The 18,551-nt window shown below is 46.8% G+C and overlaps 1 protein-coding gene across 1 annotated transcript in view; it reads left to right on the top strand.

Moving 5' to 3' along the window:
• The window catches only part of tdrd7b (tudor domain containing 7 b), a 93,045-nt gene that overhangs the window by 34,252 nt on the left and 40,242 nt on the right, over positions 1 to 18,551 (top strand). The window contains exons 7-12 of the mRNA XM_072458603.1: positions 3,870 to 4,133; positions 7,010 to 7,260; positions 12,282 to 12,477; positions 15,925 to 16,036; positions 16,102 to 16,304; positions 16,656 to 16,790. Of these exons, the coding sequence (XP_072314704.1) occupies positions 3,870 to 4,133; positions 7,010 to 7,260; positions 12,282 to 12,477; positions 15,925 to 16,036; positions 16,102 to 16,304; positions 16,656 to 16,790 (1,161 nt within the window). The remainder of the gene's footprint in view (positions 1 to 3,869; positions 4,134 to 7,009; positions 7,261 to 12,281; positions 12,478 to 15,924; positions 16,037 to 16,101; positions 16,305 to 16,655; positions 16,791 to 18,551) is intronic.

The following is an 18,551-nucleotide window of genomic DNA, read 5'->3' on the forward strand; positions in this document are numbered from 1 at the left end:
GAGCCAGAATGTGCGTCCAGACCGGCGCCGTGGCCTTTCACCGCCGCTAGAATCCACAGACACCGTGGGCGAGGCGCGAGGTAAATCTTAAAGTCACGGACGAATAGTAAGTATTCCAGGCGGCACGGTGAGCCCGGGTAAAGCGCGGCGGGAGGCGGGGAGAGGACGCGAACGAGCCTGGTGTGAGTCCGCTGCGCTGGAGGAGCTCACACCGTCCTCTCCCCGGAAGACGCAAGAGCGAGTGACTCACACCGGTCCATTCAACTTCCTGGTATAATTATTACAACCAGTAATATGCATAAAGTGAGCACTCTCGCCGTGAACAACAACAACACGCCATCATGCACACGGCGTCAGTCAGACAGCCGCATACGGCGGCTACCAAAGCACAACTGCCGTGATGTGAAAATATCTTGCAACTTACTTTTTCAAATATCCAAGTCGATATTTCACGAGGTTTTGGAAACTGTCTTTTGTGAAATGTCGGTAACATAGCACTGGACCAGACTTGCCACACATCGCCGAGCTGGGATTCCAAAACATTATTTTAGTACGGACAAATCGTGTCCAAAGACGTGCACTAGCCTTCCCTTTGGGCCCCTGAAAGAGCCCGCTTCCCTCTGGAGAGCAGTGGAGTGCTTTACATCTCCGTATTATTGCAAGAATCGTCGTGTAAAACGTAAAATTCTGCTCTGTTTAGCACATGTCCGACGAGACGACGAGAACAATGAAGGCTACATCAAGTTCCAGGTGTGACGTCACTGATTTTGCGACCGCGGTTGAAGCATTCGGTTACCAAGGCGGTTGCTATGGCGCGTTCTCGGGTTTGGCGGAATGAACTCGTGACATTTTTTTGTCATTGGTTAAAACTAACCATCTAGACTTCGTTGTGAAAAAATGAAAGCTGTATTCCACAGCCCATCTTTAATGTCTCTTCATGTAATATATGACTTAGATTTGGTCTGGTCTGGGAAGATGATGATTTTTTTCTCAAAGCCGGTGCCGTTGGTCAGTTTATCACAAAAGCTTTAAGTGAGAAGTAAAATTGACTTTGCGATGAGTCATTTCTAGTAAAATTATTTTAATTTGAGATGATTTAACATAAGCACATTCGCTCCAAATTAGCCCTTTTAACAATATAATAAATTAATAAAATGTCTCTAGTGCTTGTATTATAATTAAGTAATTTTCCCAAACTAAAGTTTATATTTCAATCATTAGAATTGTATTTTTCTTTTAAACAAATACAGCTGTTAAAGTGTAATTATTAGGTCTCAATATATTAATTAATAATAATTAATTAATTGATATATTGTGTGGACTTCTGGGGACTACATATATCAATACAGAGATGCGTATCATGATACTTTTTTAACAAGTCATTAAAAAGTGCTGAGTTCTAGGAAAGTTTATTTGTAGAGCACATTTCATACACAAGGCAATTCAAAGTGCGTCACACAACAGGAAAAATGCATTCAAATCACAAAGACATGACAGAAATCACAAAACAGTTTAAGACATAAAAGAGAAGAGTGCAGAGAAAAATCCTTTCAGTCATAAACACAGCCGGTCCATGTTTAGTCCTGACTCTGGCACCAGCAGGAGGCCGGTCCATGTTTAGTCCTGACTCTGGGCACCAGCAGGAGGCTGGTCCATGTTTAGTCCTGACTCTGGCACCAGCAGGAGGCCGGTCCATGTTTAGTCCTGACTCTGGGCACCAGCAGGAGGCCGGTCCATGTTTAGTCCTGACTCTGGGCACCAGCAGGAGGCCGGTCCATGTTTAGTCCTGACTATGGAACCAGCAGGAGGCCGGTCCATGTTTAGTCCTGACTCTGGCACCAGCAGGAGGCCGGTCCATGTTTAGTCCTGACTCTGGCACCAGCAGGAGGCCGGTCCATGTTTAGTCCTGACTCTGGCACCAGCAGGTCGGTCCATGTTTAGTCCTGACTCTGGCACCAGCAGGAGGCCGGTCCATGTTTAGTCCTGACTCTGGTACCAGCAGGAGGCTGGTCCATGTTTAGTCCTAACTCTGGCACCAGCAGGAGGCCGGTCCATGTTTAGTCCTGACTCTGGCACCAGCAGGAGGCCGGTCCATGTTTAGTCCTGACTCTGGCACCAGCAGGAGGCCGGTCCATGTTTAGTCCTGACTCTGGCACCAGCAGGAGGCCGGTTCATGTTTAGTCCTGACTCTGGCACCAGCAGGAGGCCGGTCCATGTTTAGTCCTGACTCTGGTACCAGCAGGAGGCCGGTCCATGTTTAGTCCTGACTCTAGTACCAGCAGGAGGCCGGTCCATGTTTAGTCCTGACTCTGGCACCAGCAGGAGGCCGGTCCATGTTTAGTCCTGACTCTGGCACCAGCAGGAGGCCGGTCCATGTTTGGTTCTGACTCTGGCACCAGCAGGTCGGTCCATGTTTAGTCCTGACTCTGGCACCAGCAGGAGGCCGGTCCATGTTTAGTCCTGACTCTGGTACCAGCAGGAGGCCGGTCCATGTTTAGTCCTGACTCTGGCACCAGCAGGAGGCCGGTCCATGTTTAGTCCTGACTCTGGCACCAGCAGGAGGCCGGTCCATGTTTAGTCCTGACTCTGGCACCAGCAGGAGGCCGGTCCATGTATAGTCCTGACTCTGGCACCAGCAGGAGGCCGGTCCATGTTTAGTCCTGACTCTGGCACCGGCAGGAGGCCGGTCCATGTTTAGTCCTGACTCTGGCACCGGCAGGAGGCCGGTCCATGTTTAGTCCTGACTCTGGCACCGGCAGGAGGCCGGTCCATGTTTAGTCCTGACACTGGCACCAGCAGGAGGCCGGTCCATGTTTAGTCCTGACTCTGGCACCAGCAGGAGGCCGGTCCATGTTTAGTCCTGACTCTGGCACCGGCAGGAGGCCGAGATGGTTCATATGGCACTGACATGTCCGAGATGTACTTTGGTGCTAGGCCATGGAGAGACTTGTACACAAGCAGAGCTGCTTTAAAGTGTCTTCTCTGAGCCACAGGGGGCAGTGCAGAGACCTGAGAACAGGACTAATGTGATGGTACTTCCTGGTTCTGGTCAGGACCCGAGCAGCAGCGTTCTGGATGAACTGCAGCTGTTTTACAACTCGTTTGGAGAGACCAGTGAGCGGCCGTTACAGTCTAATCTACTGGAGACAAACACATGGATAAGTCTCTCCAAATCTGGTTTAGACACTATATTTTGGCAATGTTTTTTAGATGGTAAAAAGCTGCTGATGTTATCGATTTGAAGTGGCTGTTAAAGTTCAAGTCTGAGTTCTACACTTCTGAACCTACAGACTGATGCATCAAGGCTGAATCTGAGCAGCTGAAAATGTGACTTCATCAGGAAAGTTGTATTCTGATATTGAGGGCAGTATGAACATGACATTCTAATGCATTTTTATTCTACCTAATCAAAACATAATTTTAGTAAACTTTTAGCACCAATTTTAAAGGATATCCATGAATCAGGACGCGTATCGTATCGGGATACGTATTGTAAGTGTCTTGCCTAAGAATGACATTTCCCCTAGCCGCTCCTTCTGGTTTTTGTTTAATTGTCTTTAAATATGTGATTTTTCATGTCACATTGCAGGACACACTTTTGGAGCATCATTCAACTTCTTATATATTTTTTAGATTTAAAGTAGAGATAAGATTCGTGTGCACAGTTGTGTTGAATTTGGTCATTTAAAGTGATAACGCAAAAAACAGACATCAAGATAATTACAATTAACAATTAATGAATTGTGTTTATTTCTGCTTTTTGGAGTGTTGTGTGTTCTCTCTTGTCCAACCCCTTTGAACTCCTCTTTTCGCTCAGTGCTCCTGGAGACAATCTGAGCTGTGAGTAATTACGTATGTGTGTGTTTCAGGTGGAGAAAACCTGTAGCAGCAGCCCATCGGAGCTGCTTCTGTACCCGGCTGAGGAGCAGAGGAGCAGCCCTGTCTCCAGCTCCAACAGCCCCTCCCCCCAGCAGCAGAGCCCCTCCCCCAGTCCCCCCTCCTCCCCCGCCTCCCCTGCCTCCCCCGCCACACTCAGCCCAGACCTGCTGGCTAAACTGAACGAACTCCTGCTGAAGTACTCCAACGGACTGTGGGCCCACGCTCTGCCCAAGCTCTTCCAGGACACGTATAAAGTGTGTGCCTCTTGTAACTCATTACAGATCTGCATACAAGCTTCATGGAGCCAAGAATTTCAGTCAGTAATGAATTTGCCTCAAAATTCAATCTGCACATCCCCAGACACTTACTACGGACAAACTACATCTAATATGCTCTTCATATCTTTTACTTTTTAAATATGAATATTTAAAACACTAAATTCAACTGCTAATAAACGTGAGAAAACGGAGCAATGCTGCCAGCGGAGATAATAAACAAATCCTCAGATCTGAGGTCAATATCTTACATTTTCTTGATTTTGGTTGTGGGCAAAGACATCGGGGGCTTGAGTCAAAGTTTTAACACTCAAATTCACTTCAGTGTCAGTGTCAGAGAAGCCACAGCCTCACATAAGCCTCTATCGGACTGTACAGCCAACAAGCCCCTGAAACTGAACTATTAACACTTCCAAACAGTGTTTGTTACACAGTGGAAATCAGGCGTGATAAAAGTTTGAAACTCCCTGAAGAAGCTGCGTCTCTGTCTAACGGCGGTGGCAGCTGTCTCTGCTCCACTTCACATGAAACTTGCAGGTTATGTCCCAGTCTATTTTTGACAGAACATCTTTATTTTGTCATATTAAATATGTATTGCACTTTTGATATTTTTCAAAACATAACAAAACAAAAATAAGATACAAAATACCAAAAGTTTGTCCCCTTAGAAAAAGGTATTTTCAAAATTAATATTTTACTTTTAAATGTGTAGACTATGCTCTAAAATAGTAGTTTGATTCAAATAAGTTGACCAGTGGAACATAAGTGCTTGTTTTGACATGCCTTGTAGATAGAACTTTATGATTCAAGAGGAATATTCATTTGCAGAATGATATGGTTCTATCTGCAAATTACCAACTACCAAACACTACCAAATATATATACCGGTATATACTGTATATTCACAATGTATACCTTCCTTAGGGTGTCTTTATGCCAACGTATTAAATAAATGTAGTGTATTCATAAAGTATGCATACCCCTGGAACTTTCTGTCATGTCCCGACCACAAACTTAAATCAATTGTATTGGCATTTTTGGTGAAATAGCAACACAAAGCAGCACACAATTTTTTGTTATCGAGATACTCCCAAAAAATCTAGCGTGCAAAAGCATTCAGCCTCTTTTCCCTGTGTGGACAGTTGCTGTCAGAAGTTGCCTGATGATTGCTGAAAGATTGAAGTTTGACCTAATAATTAAACGGACTCAGATGTTTTGAGGCGCAAACAGCGTCATGAAGTCCAAGGACCACACCAGACCGGTCAGGGAGAAAGAAATGGAGAAGTTTAAAACAGGGTTAGGTTATAAAACATTTCCCAAGCTTTGAACATCTCACGGAGCTCTGTTCGTATGGCAAAACTTCAAACCTACCAAGACATGGCTGGCCACCAAAATGTACAGGCCAAACAAGGAGAGCACTGATCATGCAGCCCCTGGGAACTAATCTGTCCACATGACTATTAGTCGCACACTACTCAATTCTGGCCTTTATGGAAGAGCAGCAAGAAGGAAGCCGATGAAGAACAGCCATAAGAAGTCCAGTTTGGCCAAAATGGAACTTTTTAGCCAAAAAGCAAAAGGCTCTGTGTAGTGGAAAACTACCACGTCACATGACCTTCCTCACGGTCAGCATCTTGCTCTGGAGTTGTTTCTCTTCAGCAGGGCCAGGGAAGATGCTCAGAGTTAATGGGACGAAGGATGGAGCCAAATACAGGGCGATCTTGGAGGATGTTGCCGTCTGCAAAACGCCAAATTTAAACAACATATAAAAAAAACAATTAACAAAATCAGACATAGCATTTACATGTTTCATCATATAAGAAATAACCCACAAGCTCTGCACTTATGTATTTAAACTATCTGATCTTATCCCACCCAAATGAATGCATTACAAGTTGGACTTTGACCAACAAAACTTAAATCAGTTGAAACAATCTATAAAAAAAAAGCACATAAAGTAACAATTATCACCGCTGTGAATCCTTAAAATGCAAATGATTAAACTTTCTGATTTACTGAATGTTTTATCATGTTGTCCCTTTACAAATAAGATGTATACAAAGATTTGAGACAGAGGCGGAGCTTCACCTTCAGCATGAAACGAGCCTAAACATAAAACCAGAGCTACGATGGAATGATTTAAAACTAAATATATTCATGTGTTAGAACGGCCCAGTCAAAGGCCAGACCTAAATACAATCCCCAATCTGTGGCAAGATCTGAAAACTACTGTTCCCAAATGTGACTGAACTTGAGCTGTTTTGCAAAGAACAATGTACAAATATGTCAGTGTGTGGATGAGCAGAGCTGTAGAGACAAACCCTAAGATACTTGCAGCTGTAACTGCAGAGAAAGGCGGTTCCACAAAGTATTGAATCAGGGCCTGAATACTTTTGCAGGCTGCATTTTTCAGCTATTCTTTTTGTCTTGTTTTTATGTGGAAATCCTTCCAGGTCACAATTATGTGCCACTTTGTGTTGTGTCTTTCACAATAGAAGCATATACATTTTATTTCATTTTGCGGTTGTGACGTGACAAAATGTGAAAAAGTTGCAGGGGTATGAATACTTTTTCAAGCCACCTCATCTCCTCTCTTATTGTTGTTATACAAGTGGTGAAAAGTTAAAACCTAAATACCTCAGAACTACCCTGAACGCAGGCTAAAAATGACACACATATTTGACATATAAGATAAATAAGTTAAACATTCCAGGCAAAGCAATAACTGGGAGAACAGCAGGTTGCAGACCCTCCTCCAGAAAAGTGCACCATAAACAAGACACAGATTGAATGACTTGTTTTAATGCTAATATACCCGAGTTTGCCACCATTTTAAAGCTGCGTTGCTCTTGCAGACTAAACTCCCAGAACATGTGCTGGAGAACCTACACCTGCTCTCCCGCATCTGCACCATAGACTACCCCATGTCGGACAACCCCAAGCGGGCCATCCTGTACAGACGCAGCAGCAGCAGGGCGGAGGCAGGCCCCTGTCAGGTGAAGGAGGCAGGGTGGAGTGTGGACGTGCCCCTGCTCCAGCCGCCCACAGACGAGTACCCCTCAGTGCTGGTGGTGGACACTGCTCACACTAACGCTGTCATACTCAGGTAAACCACAGAGAGGGGACATATTATTAATCAAAATCAATCAATGAGCTTTTTACCTCAGTACAACAGTGTTTCCTCATCATTACTTTGATCAAAGTTGTATTTTGACTTAGTCCTGCATGTTTGAGTTAATCCAGGATAGAGGTTATGCTGATGACATCACAACATCTTGACAGTGAGTTTCAAAAACAGTTTGAGAAAAGCAGAAAAACAACAGGAATACTGCAGCGACACTGATACTGATCATACGTCATAAGGCGCTGGTACAGCTGGCAGCCCGGTGTAAACGCTCTCTCTTCTTTCTCACACTTATTGCGCTTTATCTCCTATATTTTGTAAATATAATTGGTATATTTTTTCTATTTTACTGTACGATAGGGACACGCGCTGGAATAGTTTTTTAATTCAACTGTTTTTGACTTTTTTCGGCTGGATTTGAGCGTTTTTCGTTGCGTTCGTTGTGTTGTTGTGACGTGAGCTAGCTCCGAGCGAGCCCACCAGCCCCCCCGCGCCCTCCGGCCGCGCTAAAGTACGGCGCGTCGTCGGTACACGTTTATATACACGTTTATATGAAAGAGGAACTTCACGAACGATCGGGACACGCACTGGAATCGCTTTAAATTAACTTGTTTTGACTTTATTCGGCTGGATTGAGTGTTTTCGTCGTGTCGTTGCGATGTGTCTTGGCTCTGAGTCCCCCGGCTCCGGCCCCGCCCCCCGCCCGGCGCCGTACCGCGTTTACACAAAGGAGGACAGTCGTCTTACCCGGAGATCGTCACGTTATCCCGGCGGACATCCTAAGGAAAACGCACCGAGGCAGACGGGCTGGACGTAAACTCCGAGAGAAGAGAGGGACAAACAGGAAGTCGGTTCCCGCCGTAGTCATGGGTAACGTGAGGTCCCTTCAAAAATAAAATGACGGAAATAGCGAGCCTCATGCGGTCCCAGAGGATTTATAGGGACAGCAGCGTCTTGATTTTCACAGAGACCTGGTTAACAGCAGAAATGCCAGACTCTATTGTAGGTTTGGACAATTTTCCATCTGCTGCGGGGGGACAGAACGAGAGAATGCTTGAAGAAAAGAGGTGGAGGTCTGGCGGTGTATGTGAACACGAGCTGGTGCAAACCCGAACACTGCACAGTGAGGGAGCAGCTATGTAACAAGGATATTGAACTATTGGCTATTGGCATGAGGCCATATTATCTGCCCCGGGAGTTCTCACATGTGATTTTGATCGCAGTCTATGTGGCCCCGTCTGCCAATGCTGAAGATGCTTGTGAAGCACTGCTCTCCTGCACTTGTAGGCTGCAAACACAGCATCCACAGGCTCTCTTCCTCATCTCTGGTGACTTTAACCACGCTTCTCCCTCTTCTGTTCTACCAACATACACCCAGTATGTTACCTGCCCCACCAGAGAGAATAGAACATTGGACTTGTTTTTTGCCAACACCAAGGAGGCTTATTCTTCTTCCCCCCTCCCTCCCCTGGGCAGCTCGGACCACAACCTTGTACATCTGAGGCCTGTGTATGAACCCATCGTGCGCAGGCAGCCTGTGGTGTCCCGTGAGGTGAGGATGTGGTCTGCTGAGAGCGAGGAGGCTCTGAGGGACTGCTTCAGCACCACTGTCTGGACTGAGCTTTATGACCCACATGGGGAGGACATCAACACCATCACAGAGTGCATCACGGACTACATCAACTTCTGTTTTGAGAACATTGTTCCCTCCCGGACGGTACGGTGTTTTCCAAACAACAAGCCATGGATTAACCGTGAACTGAAGGCTCTGCTGAAGGAGAAGAAGAGAGCCTTCAGGTCAGGGAACAAGGAGGAGCTGAGGACTGTGCAGAAGGAGCTGAGGAGGAAGATCAGGCAGGCTGAGGCCGGCTACAAGAGGAGGATGGAGGAGCAGCTGCAGCAAAAGAACATTCAGGGAGTGTGGAGGAGCCTGAAAACCATCTCGGGCTTCAAAATCCCCCCTGCCCAGACAGAGGGGGATCTACAGTGGGTGAATGATTTAAATGCTCACTTCTTGAGGTTTGATCGGTCACCCGCCCCTCCCCCTGCACAGCTGCATGCTCCCTCTTCCACAGCTGGACAATGCCCTGCATCTGTTCCTCTTCGCTTATCTGCCCCGGACCATCAGCTCCCCACTTCGCCTGGACTCACCCATCCCCCCAGCACACGGTCCCCCTGCCAACCACTGACTGTCACAGCAGCACAGGTGAGGAGTGAGCTGAAGAGGATTAAAGTGAGGAAGGCAGCAGGACCTGATGGCATCAGCCCCAGGCTCCTTAAGTCCTGCGCAGATGAACTGTGTGGAGTTATGGAGCATGTCTTCAACATGAGCCTGAAGCTGAGGGTGGTACCACAGGTCTGGAAGACCTCCTGTCTGGTACCTGTGCCTAAGACACCGCGCCCCAAAGACCTCAACAGCTTCAGGCCAGTGGCTCTCACGTCCCACCTGATGAAGACACTGGAGCGGCTAGTCCTGGACCACCTCCGCTCCACAGTGAGCTCAGCCAGCGACCCGCTGCAGTTTGCATATCGGTCTGGCATCGGAGTGGAGGACGCCGTCATCTCCCTGCTGCACCGCTCTCTCTCTCACCTGGAAAAGCCTGGCAGCTCTGTGAGGATTCTGTTCTTCGATCTTTCCAGCGCCTTCAACACCATCCAGCCGTTGCTCCTGAGGGACAAGCTGGAGACGGCTGGTGTGGAGTATGACCTGGCAGAGTGGATCCTGGACTACCTTACAGACCGACCCCAGTTTGTGAGAGCCCGGAACTGTGTGTCTGACACTCGGACCTGCAGTGTGGGGGCGCCCCAGGGCACTGTCCTCGTGCCCTTTCTCTTCACCCTTTACACTGCAGACTTCAGACATGACACGGACAGCTGTGTCCTGCAGAAGTTCTCTGACGACTCTGCCATCATCGGACTCATCACGGACGACGATGACACGGAGTACAGAGGACTGGCGCAGGACTTTGTGGACTGGTGTCAGCGGAACCACCTCTTCATCAACGCGGGGAAGACCAAGGAGATGGTGGTGGATATCCGCAGACGCCACCCCACTGCCCCCTCACCAGTGAACATCCAGGGACGGGACATTGAGAGAGTGGACTTATACAAGTACCTGGGTGTTCATCTGAACCACAAACTGGACTGGACTCATAACACAGACGCACTGTACAGGAAGAGCCAGAGTCGGCTCTACCTCCTGAGGAGACTCAGGTCTTTTGGAGTGACAGGGCCACTCCTGAAGACCTTCTACGACTCTGTGGTGGCAACAGCCCTCCTGTATGGTGTGGCCTGCTGGAGCAGCAGCATCACAGAGAGGGAGAGGAGGAAGCTGGACAGAGTCATCAAGAAGTCCAGCTCCGTCCTGGGCTGTGCTCTGGACTCGGTGCAGGAGGTGGGGGACAGGAGGGTCCTGGCTAGATTCACATCTATGCTGGACCATGAGTGTCACCCCCTGCAGGACACTCTCTCCGCTCTGGAGAGCAGCTTCAGTGAGAGACTGATCCACCCTCGATGTGTGAAGGAAAGGTTCTGTAGGTCTTTCCTTCCTGCTGCTGTCAGACTTTATAACAAAAACTGTTAGTACTGAACACTCGCAATACTGACCTAACCATGTGCAATTCTGTCATATGTGCAATTGCTGTTGGAATTCATGTGCAATTCATGTGCAATTACTATGAAATTCATGTGCAATCTATGTGCTGTCGTGACACATATTCATGTGCAATTACTGTCGTGATCACATGCAATGGTATTTATGTATTTATTTATTCATTTGTCTATGGGAGTTTTTATTTATTTATAGGAGATCTTCTACTGAAAGTGTTTTTCAGACTTCCTATAAGTGATCTGTTCTTCTGTATCTACCTCTGTATCTACCTGCGTTGCACCAATGAAATTTCCCCATGTGGGACAATAAAGGAATATCTTATCTTATCTTATCTTATACAGACTGTGGAATCACATACAGTGGAACTGATTACCCTTTTCTCGCTTTTTTAAGTCCGTATGTCGAGGAAAATAATTGTTGGTTAAACTGATGTGTTAACTCTCCAACTGCTGTTAGTCTTTGTCAATAAATGAAGCCACAATATTAACAATACATCTTCAAAAAACATAACATTAATCAGATTAAACATTAGCGACCTTCACCTGGCTTGTAAAGCATTAGGATCGTGGGCCCAAAATCTGCAACATCAAGACATCTAATTTAATTTCTACCTTCCAAGATCATCAAAAATAAGAACAATTTATTTATTTTTTTAAAGATATACTACAACGTTGTACCTACAATCCTACTCTGAGTAAGCCCTTAATCTATTGTCAGGAGGATCTGCCCGATGGGCAGGGTTTACTCAGAGTGGGATAAGTATCCAAGTACTCAGACTAGATCAGCTGATTGAGAATGACTCAAGAGTCTTAAACACAAACTAAATCAATGCAGAAATATATTTGTGACTTAATTAGTGAGACTTGATTCACTACTAGCCTGGTTAGTTGTAGAAATCACTTCTCCCGTGAGTCTGGAGCTTTGTAAATCTGGTCAAATGCTCTATTTTTCTTTTGCCCTTGAATATTTGTACATCCAGGTGTGGAACAATAATAGACAATTTCTGAAACTATGATGTCGTTTGTTAATTATGGTGCATGTGGTGACAACTTCTTAATCTCTATTTCAGGGGTCTCAAACTCAGTTTGGGCTGCGAGACAAATTTTGGCGCTCAGGTTGGGCGTAACGTAAAAAATAAAAGCAATTAAAACTATAAACCATATTCATGCATCAGCAGCAGGAACAGGACTGGAAATAAGAGGGTTACAGCTTTATTTTTATGTACAACATATTGAGCAGCTTGAGAGTTCCCTTTGATAAAGTACTGTACAAAATTTAATGAACGAATGGGACGCTTTAAGCGTAAGGTGTTTTAATATGTTGAGCGGGCCGGATTAAAACATCTGGGCGGCCGGATGTTTGACACTCCTGCTGCGTCCGTCCTGCTCCTCAGATACATCGGTGAGGTTTACTCGCAGGCCCAGGAGGCAATGGAGGATGAGATGAGGCGATTCTACAGCACAAACCTAAGCAATCCCATGTCTCCAGCCCCATCTCCACACGTGGGCCAGCTGGTGGCTGTGAGGGCCGAGGAAGAGGACGAGATCCTCAGGGCGAAGGTCGCTGAGCTTCTGCCCGATAAGGTCAAGGTGGGTAGATCCATGAACAGACTAACAACGCTTAAAAGACACTAGGGCTGGCTGATAAAACAATATTACTGTGGCGTTAAAATATGTGTGAAAGAGCAGCCGTGCAGATGAGTGTCTTATGTAGGGTTTATTGGATCAAATTGTTAAGGGAGCACTGAGCACAGGGGGTGAAGACTGCATCCCTCTTCGCCTCGCATTTGTCTTCCTTTGATTTTGGGACCACCGCACTGCACTTTTCTCCTTCCTCTCAATTCTAGTAAAACTTGTCACATTAGACTACAACAGATCTGACAGATCTGATAATCCCCAGGCCCTAAACACACTGCACCCCACAGCGTTTACGTGCATAAGCTCACGAAGCCGCCGCCAACAGCAGCTCCAACAGCAGCTCCAATAGAACGTCTGCGCTGGAGCCGAGCGTCTACACGTGGCACTTGCTCAGTGTATTTTTTTTAAGTTGAATATTTTTTGTTGGCCTGCTTTATTCATAAGTCTACTGGGAAAGGAACTAGTTAAAGATGGGCTGCAAGTGGAATATCACAAAGTCTGGATGGTTACTTTTAACCAAAAAATGTATGCGTTCATTCCCCCAAACCCGATAACGCACCATAGTAACCGCCTTGGTAACCGAATGCTTCGACTGCGGTCGCAAAATCAGTGACGTAACACTGGGAGATTGCAGTAGCCGGAAGTATACTGTTCTCGTCTGACATATGCTATACCAGGGGCCCAATACGTCGATCGCTCAAACAATTTATACATTTTCATATGGGGCGTGATATGAAGGTTGACGCCTCCATTCGCTGTTCCATCGCACAGAGATGTCCTTGGGTCTGCAGCTTTCTCCTTATCTAGGAATGTGGTCTGTGTGAGGCCAGTTTCAGCACAACTTAGAGTGACTAAAATGAATACAAAAGGAATTCCCCTATTATATCAAAGTACAGTTTTAATACAATTAAGTAAAGTTAATATTTGGTATTCCCTTCAAAGTAGATCTTCGGGCTTTGTCGAATATCAAAGTTGCTTGTGAGCCAAAAATGTGAGGGCACCCCTGTTCTAAACCGAGCAAAATCTTGTGTTTTATATGACGAGTCTTGCTGTTATCTGCAATGACACGCAGATGTGTAGCAATGCACTGCTCTCAAGAGGGAAGTGTGGCCCAAACGGAAGGGTCGAGGACGTCTTTGGACACCATTTGTCCGTACCAAGTGACGTGCCGTCAAAGACAGGGTAATCACCCTTTTGCGACACAGGAAATGTACTGTCTGGGCTCCAGAATGGTGATGACGCCTTTTCGCTAACCGCAAGTTATCAAGAGAATGTTTTGGAATCCCAAATCGGCGATGTGTGGGAAGTCTGGTCCAGTGCTATGCTACCGACATTTAACGGAAGACAGTTTCCTATACCTCGTGAAATATCGACTTGGATATTCGAAAAAGTGAGTTGCAAGATATTTTCACAGCAAGGCAGTTGTCTGTGCTTTTGTAGCCGCCGTATGCGGCTGTCTGACTGACGCCGTATGCATAATGGCGTGTTGTTGTTATTGATGGCGAGAGTGCTCACTTTATGCATATTACTGGTTGTAATAATTATACCAGGAAGTTGAATGGATTTAAAATTAAATTGAATCGAGCCACCAGCACGTTCTCGACTCCTGTTTTCAGGTCAGTTTGACTAGTAATTTGCATTTTTTAACTAGTACAGTCGTATTTCACATAATTTAATGGGAAATATTCCAGTTTAACACGCACCATTCAGAAAGTCTGTCGATGTCCAGTCGCCATCTTATTCTCGTCTCCTCATCATCATTCTCATCTGCTCCATTTTCATCGTCTGACTCAAATATATGAGGCAGCAGTTGCTGGACCTGTTCTTCAACTGGATGCTGTTCGTCATCCGTTGAAATCCTCTCACTTGACGAGGATTCACTCGTATTTTGGTCGCTATCGCTGTCCACTTCAGTGTAAATATCCTCCGTGTTGGCCAGACAATGTCCCGGAGTGACGTCACATTTCCGGGTTATGTGAAGGCAAAAAGACGGCAGCAGCAAAAGAGCGTAATTCTTTTTAAAAAAAATGTTATCAATAGTATCTGAATATATTAAGACTTGGATACTAACAGCCAACGTCAACTTGAAAGCACTTACAATTAACTTTGCAGCCCATCTTTAACTAATTTGGCCCCCAAAAAAAGAATTAGTGATGCCTTATGTCAATTACACAGGAAGAGCCACAAACCTGACTGTATTGTATATAAAAAATGCTTAATCTGCAATTGTTTGGTTTAGTCCAAGTAACAAAGGAGGATTAGATTCAGTTTAGAGTCGCTTTAGAGTCACTTTGACCTAAATTGCCATATAAATAATTGTAGTTCTGACAATATGAAAATAGGGATATTGCCCAGCCCTAAACACACACATTATACAGATGACACCCTTTGAGCTTTTAAACATGTTTTAACATTGTTCCCTCATCAAAAACATAGCTTTAGTTTTATGCACACTCTATGCTCCTTCTCTGAACCTCACAAAAACATTCACTTTACAATTGCACGCATGTGTGACTTTGCCAAAGGTAGAGACCTGGAGGTCTCCTGTGCTGGTTTAAGTCCATAAATATCACAGACTCGTTCTAAGCATTACTAACTAATCTCATTCATTACAACTGTATGCCATTCTGATGAGGGATCAACTCACAGATGTAAAATAACGTGTGCTTTCAGTCCGAACAGTATTTTAAGTTCTAAAACACAAGATGCCAAAGAAAATTGACAAGCATGTTTAAAGGACAATAAGACACAAATAATGCATAATATTTCACCCTGGAGAGACCCAGACAACACAGAAAGGACTGTTTAGCAAGCTTTATTACGTGGGTTATTTGGCGCTCAGACCCCGGCGGAAGACATTGCGATCATGGGCACTCCATGATCTATTTGTATTAGATGTCTCCCCCCAGGATCTGGAGACTGGTGGTGGTAGATATGGAGAGAGGGTAGATGATTAGGATGAGAGGGATGCAGAGGAGGAGGAGGGGAGATGGTGGGTCGCAGTACGGTCTGAAGCGGCCGAGCCAACTGAGTGAGGGTTAATATCGGACCGGCTGTGCGCTGATTGGGAGCAGAGGTGCGACGTGCCGCGGGGAGGAGTAACTTGGGTGCGTTGATTGAAGATGGGGAGCAGGTGCAAGGGGCGATGTCCTGTCCCTGGCCAGGAAAAACTACAAAAACCTCCATGGAGAAAAAGTAGAAACCTGGAGGAGTTCCGCGGTGAAGGAGAGATCTGAACTCCCACAGACGGACAGGCCGGACTGGGTGCGTTGGTTGAGGTGTGGAGCAAGTGGCCTTGAAGTAGATGGGTGGAGTTAGGTCTTCCAGGCTGAATTTACGCATGCTTCATATGTCTTTTAAATTATGAATAATCTTGTGTAATTGATCTATATTTTTTAGGTGTACTATGTGGATCATGGCTTTACAGAAGTCATCAGTAAAAGCAACGTTTTTGACCTGAATGAGAAGTTTTTCAAATTACCTTTCCAAGCCACAGAGTGCAGACTGGCAGGTGAGTGTGAGCGCCTGTGACACGCCCGCATGAGTGAAACCTGTCCTCACTGTCCCATGTGTCAGGCCTGGAGCCGTTCTGTGAGCACCCGACCGTGCTGAAGACGCTGGAGAGCATGGCCAATGGGAAGATCCTGCTCGCAGAGATCGTACAGCGAGGCGAGCGCCCCCTGGTGGTGCTGTATGACACGTCTCAGGACGATGACGTCAACATCAACGCTGCTTGCGCACGAGCACTGCAGGACCTCAGTCTGGCCAGCCCCCTGCAGGTGACCCTGAACCACTCTCTGACCACTCTCTGACCACACTCTGACATACTCTGACCACACTCTGACATACACTCTGACATACACTCTGACATACACTCTGACCAACACTCTGACCAACACTCTGACCACACTCTGACATACACTCTGACCACACTCTGACATACACTCTGACCTACACTCTGACCTACACTCTGACCACACTCTGACCACACTCTGACCTACACTCTGACCTACACTCTGACCTACACTCTGACCACACTCTGACCCTCTCTCTGACCACTCTCTGGCCCACTCTCTCCAGTATGCACCATGTGTGCAGCTTCATCTCTGACTCTGTGGCGCCCCCTGCAGGTGAATAGTGTGCACATGAACGTAGCAGTGAGCAGTGTGTGTTCTGATGGGAGCCTGTACTGTCAGCTGCCCTCCAGGGGCCTCTACAAACTCCGGAGTCTCCTGGACACTATCGAGATGTACTTCCAGTCCCAGGTGAGCACCACACACCACAATCTTAAGACGTCACATAGGACATATACAACTTAGGCCAAGAAGAAAAAATGGTGTGTTTCCTGTAACCTGACCGAGCTGGACATTTTATCGCATATTTACTGGCCGAACGTTTCGAGAAGATAAAGGACACTTCCACTCACCACATAACTGGGGCTGCAACACAATGTTTGCAATAAACTAGACAGCTATTTTTTTTTTTTTTAATTGACTTTTCAAATAATTATTTCTATTGTTTAGGCCGCGGTTATTTTATTACTTGGTTTACGGATCCGCCGCACTTAGATTATTGATTTTTAATTTCTAAAATAAATGATTATCAATTTTTTTATAAAGTACCGCCGACAACGCAAAATAGCATTAAATGAAATATAAAAAGCGGTATTAAGTCAAAAGATAAGAGCGGGTGAAGCAATTTTTCGCCAAAATCCTTATTTTGGAAAGCATTGTACTGACGCTATACACGTATGCGCGATGCGTCATGGGTATTTAAAAAGGCAACACTACAGTGGCCAGCGCTCAGAGCGCTCAGCGCTCTAACCGTACTTTCTGGAGGCCATATTGTCTTGAAAAAATATGCAAGTGGTGATGGGGATGATACAATTGGAGATATATTAAACAGACACCTGCCCGACAAAATATGTGACCGCGATGTCATGGAAATCACCAGCAGCAGCATCGATGAAGCGTCTGGACTCCTCCAAAGTGATGAAGCCTCTGGACTCCTCCAAAGTGATGAAGCCTCTGGACTCCAAAGTGGACGCTGTTGACATGTCAACTCCGCTGTTCGTACTCAGAGACTTCGGTGCCAAATTCATCAAATGTGTTCTTTGACATTTATATTTTTCCTGCCTGTCGCCATCCCTCCTCTGTCTCTCCCGCGCCTCCGTCCCTCCTCTGTCTCTCTGGCGCCTCCGTCCCTCCTCTGTCTCTCCGGCGCCTCCGTCCCTCCTCTGTCTCTCCCGCGCCTCCGTCCCTCCTCTGTCTCTCCGGCGCCTCCGTCCCTCCTCTGTCTCTCCCGCGCCTCCGTCCCTCCTCTGTCTCTCCCGTGCCTCCATCCCTCTGTCTCTCTCGTGCCTCTGTCCCTCCTCTGTCTCTCTTGTGCCTCCGTCCCTCCTCTGTCTCTCTCGTGCCTCCGTCCCTCCTCTGTCTCTCTCGTGCCTCTGTCCCTTCTCTGTCTCTCCAGCGCCTCCATCCCTCCTCTGTCTCTCCCGCGCCTCCGTCCCTCCTCTGTCTCTCCCGCGCCTCCGTCCCTCCTCTGTCTCTCCCGCGCCTCCGTCCCTCCTCTGTCTCTCCCGCGCCTCCGTCCCTCCTCTGTCTCTCCCGTGCCTCCGTCCCTCCTCTGTCTCTCTCGTGCCTCTGTCCCTCCTCTGTCTCTCTCGTGCCTCCGTCCCTCCTCTGTCTCTCCCGCGCCTCCGTCCCTCCTCTGTCTCTCCCGCGCCTCTGTCCCTCCTCTGTCTCTCCCTCGCCTCTGTCCCTCCTCTGTCTCTCCCGCGGCTCCGTCCCTCCTCTGTCTCTCCCTCGCCTCTGTCCCTCCTCTGTCTCTCCCGCACTTCCGTCCCTCCTCTGTCTCTCCCGCGCTTCCGTACCTCCTCTGTCCTTCCATGCGTACTTCTGTCCTGGTTCCCTTACCACTCGTCACCTCCCTAAACTTGCTCTACTACTGACGGCTAATTTGGTGACATAAAGCATATCTGAAGGACATGAGAGAATGCATGTGTGCTTTCTTTCAGCTTTGATCCC

This window comes from Eucyclogobius newberryi, unplaced genomic scaffold (genome assembly GCF_026437365.1).
Source record: "Eucyclogobius newberryi isolate DKJ021-1_F unplaced genomic scaffold, fEucNew1.0.hap1 SCAF_22, whole genome shotgun sequence".
Lineage (NCBI taxonomy): Eukaryota > Metazoa > Chordata > Actinopteri > Gobiiformes > Gobiidae > Eucyclogobius > Eucyclogobius newberryi.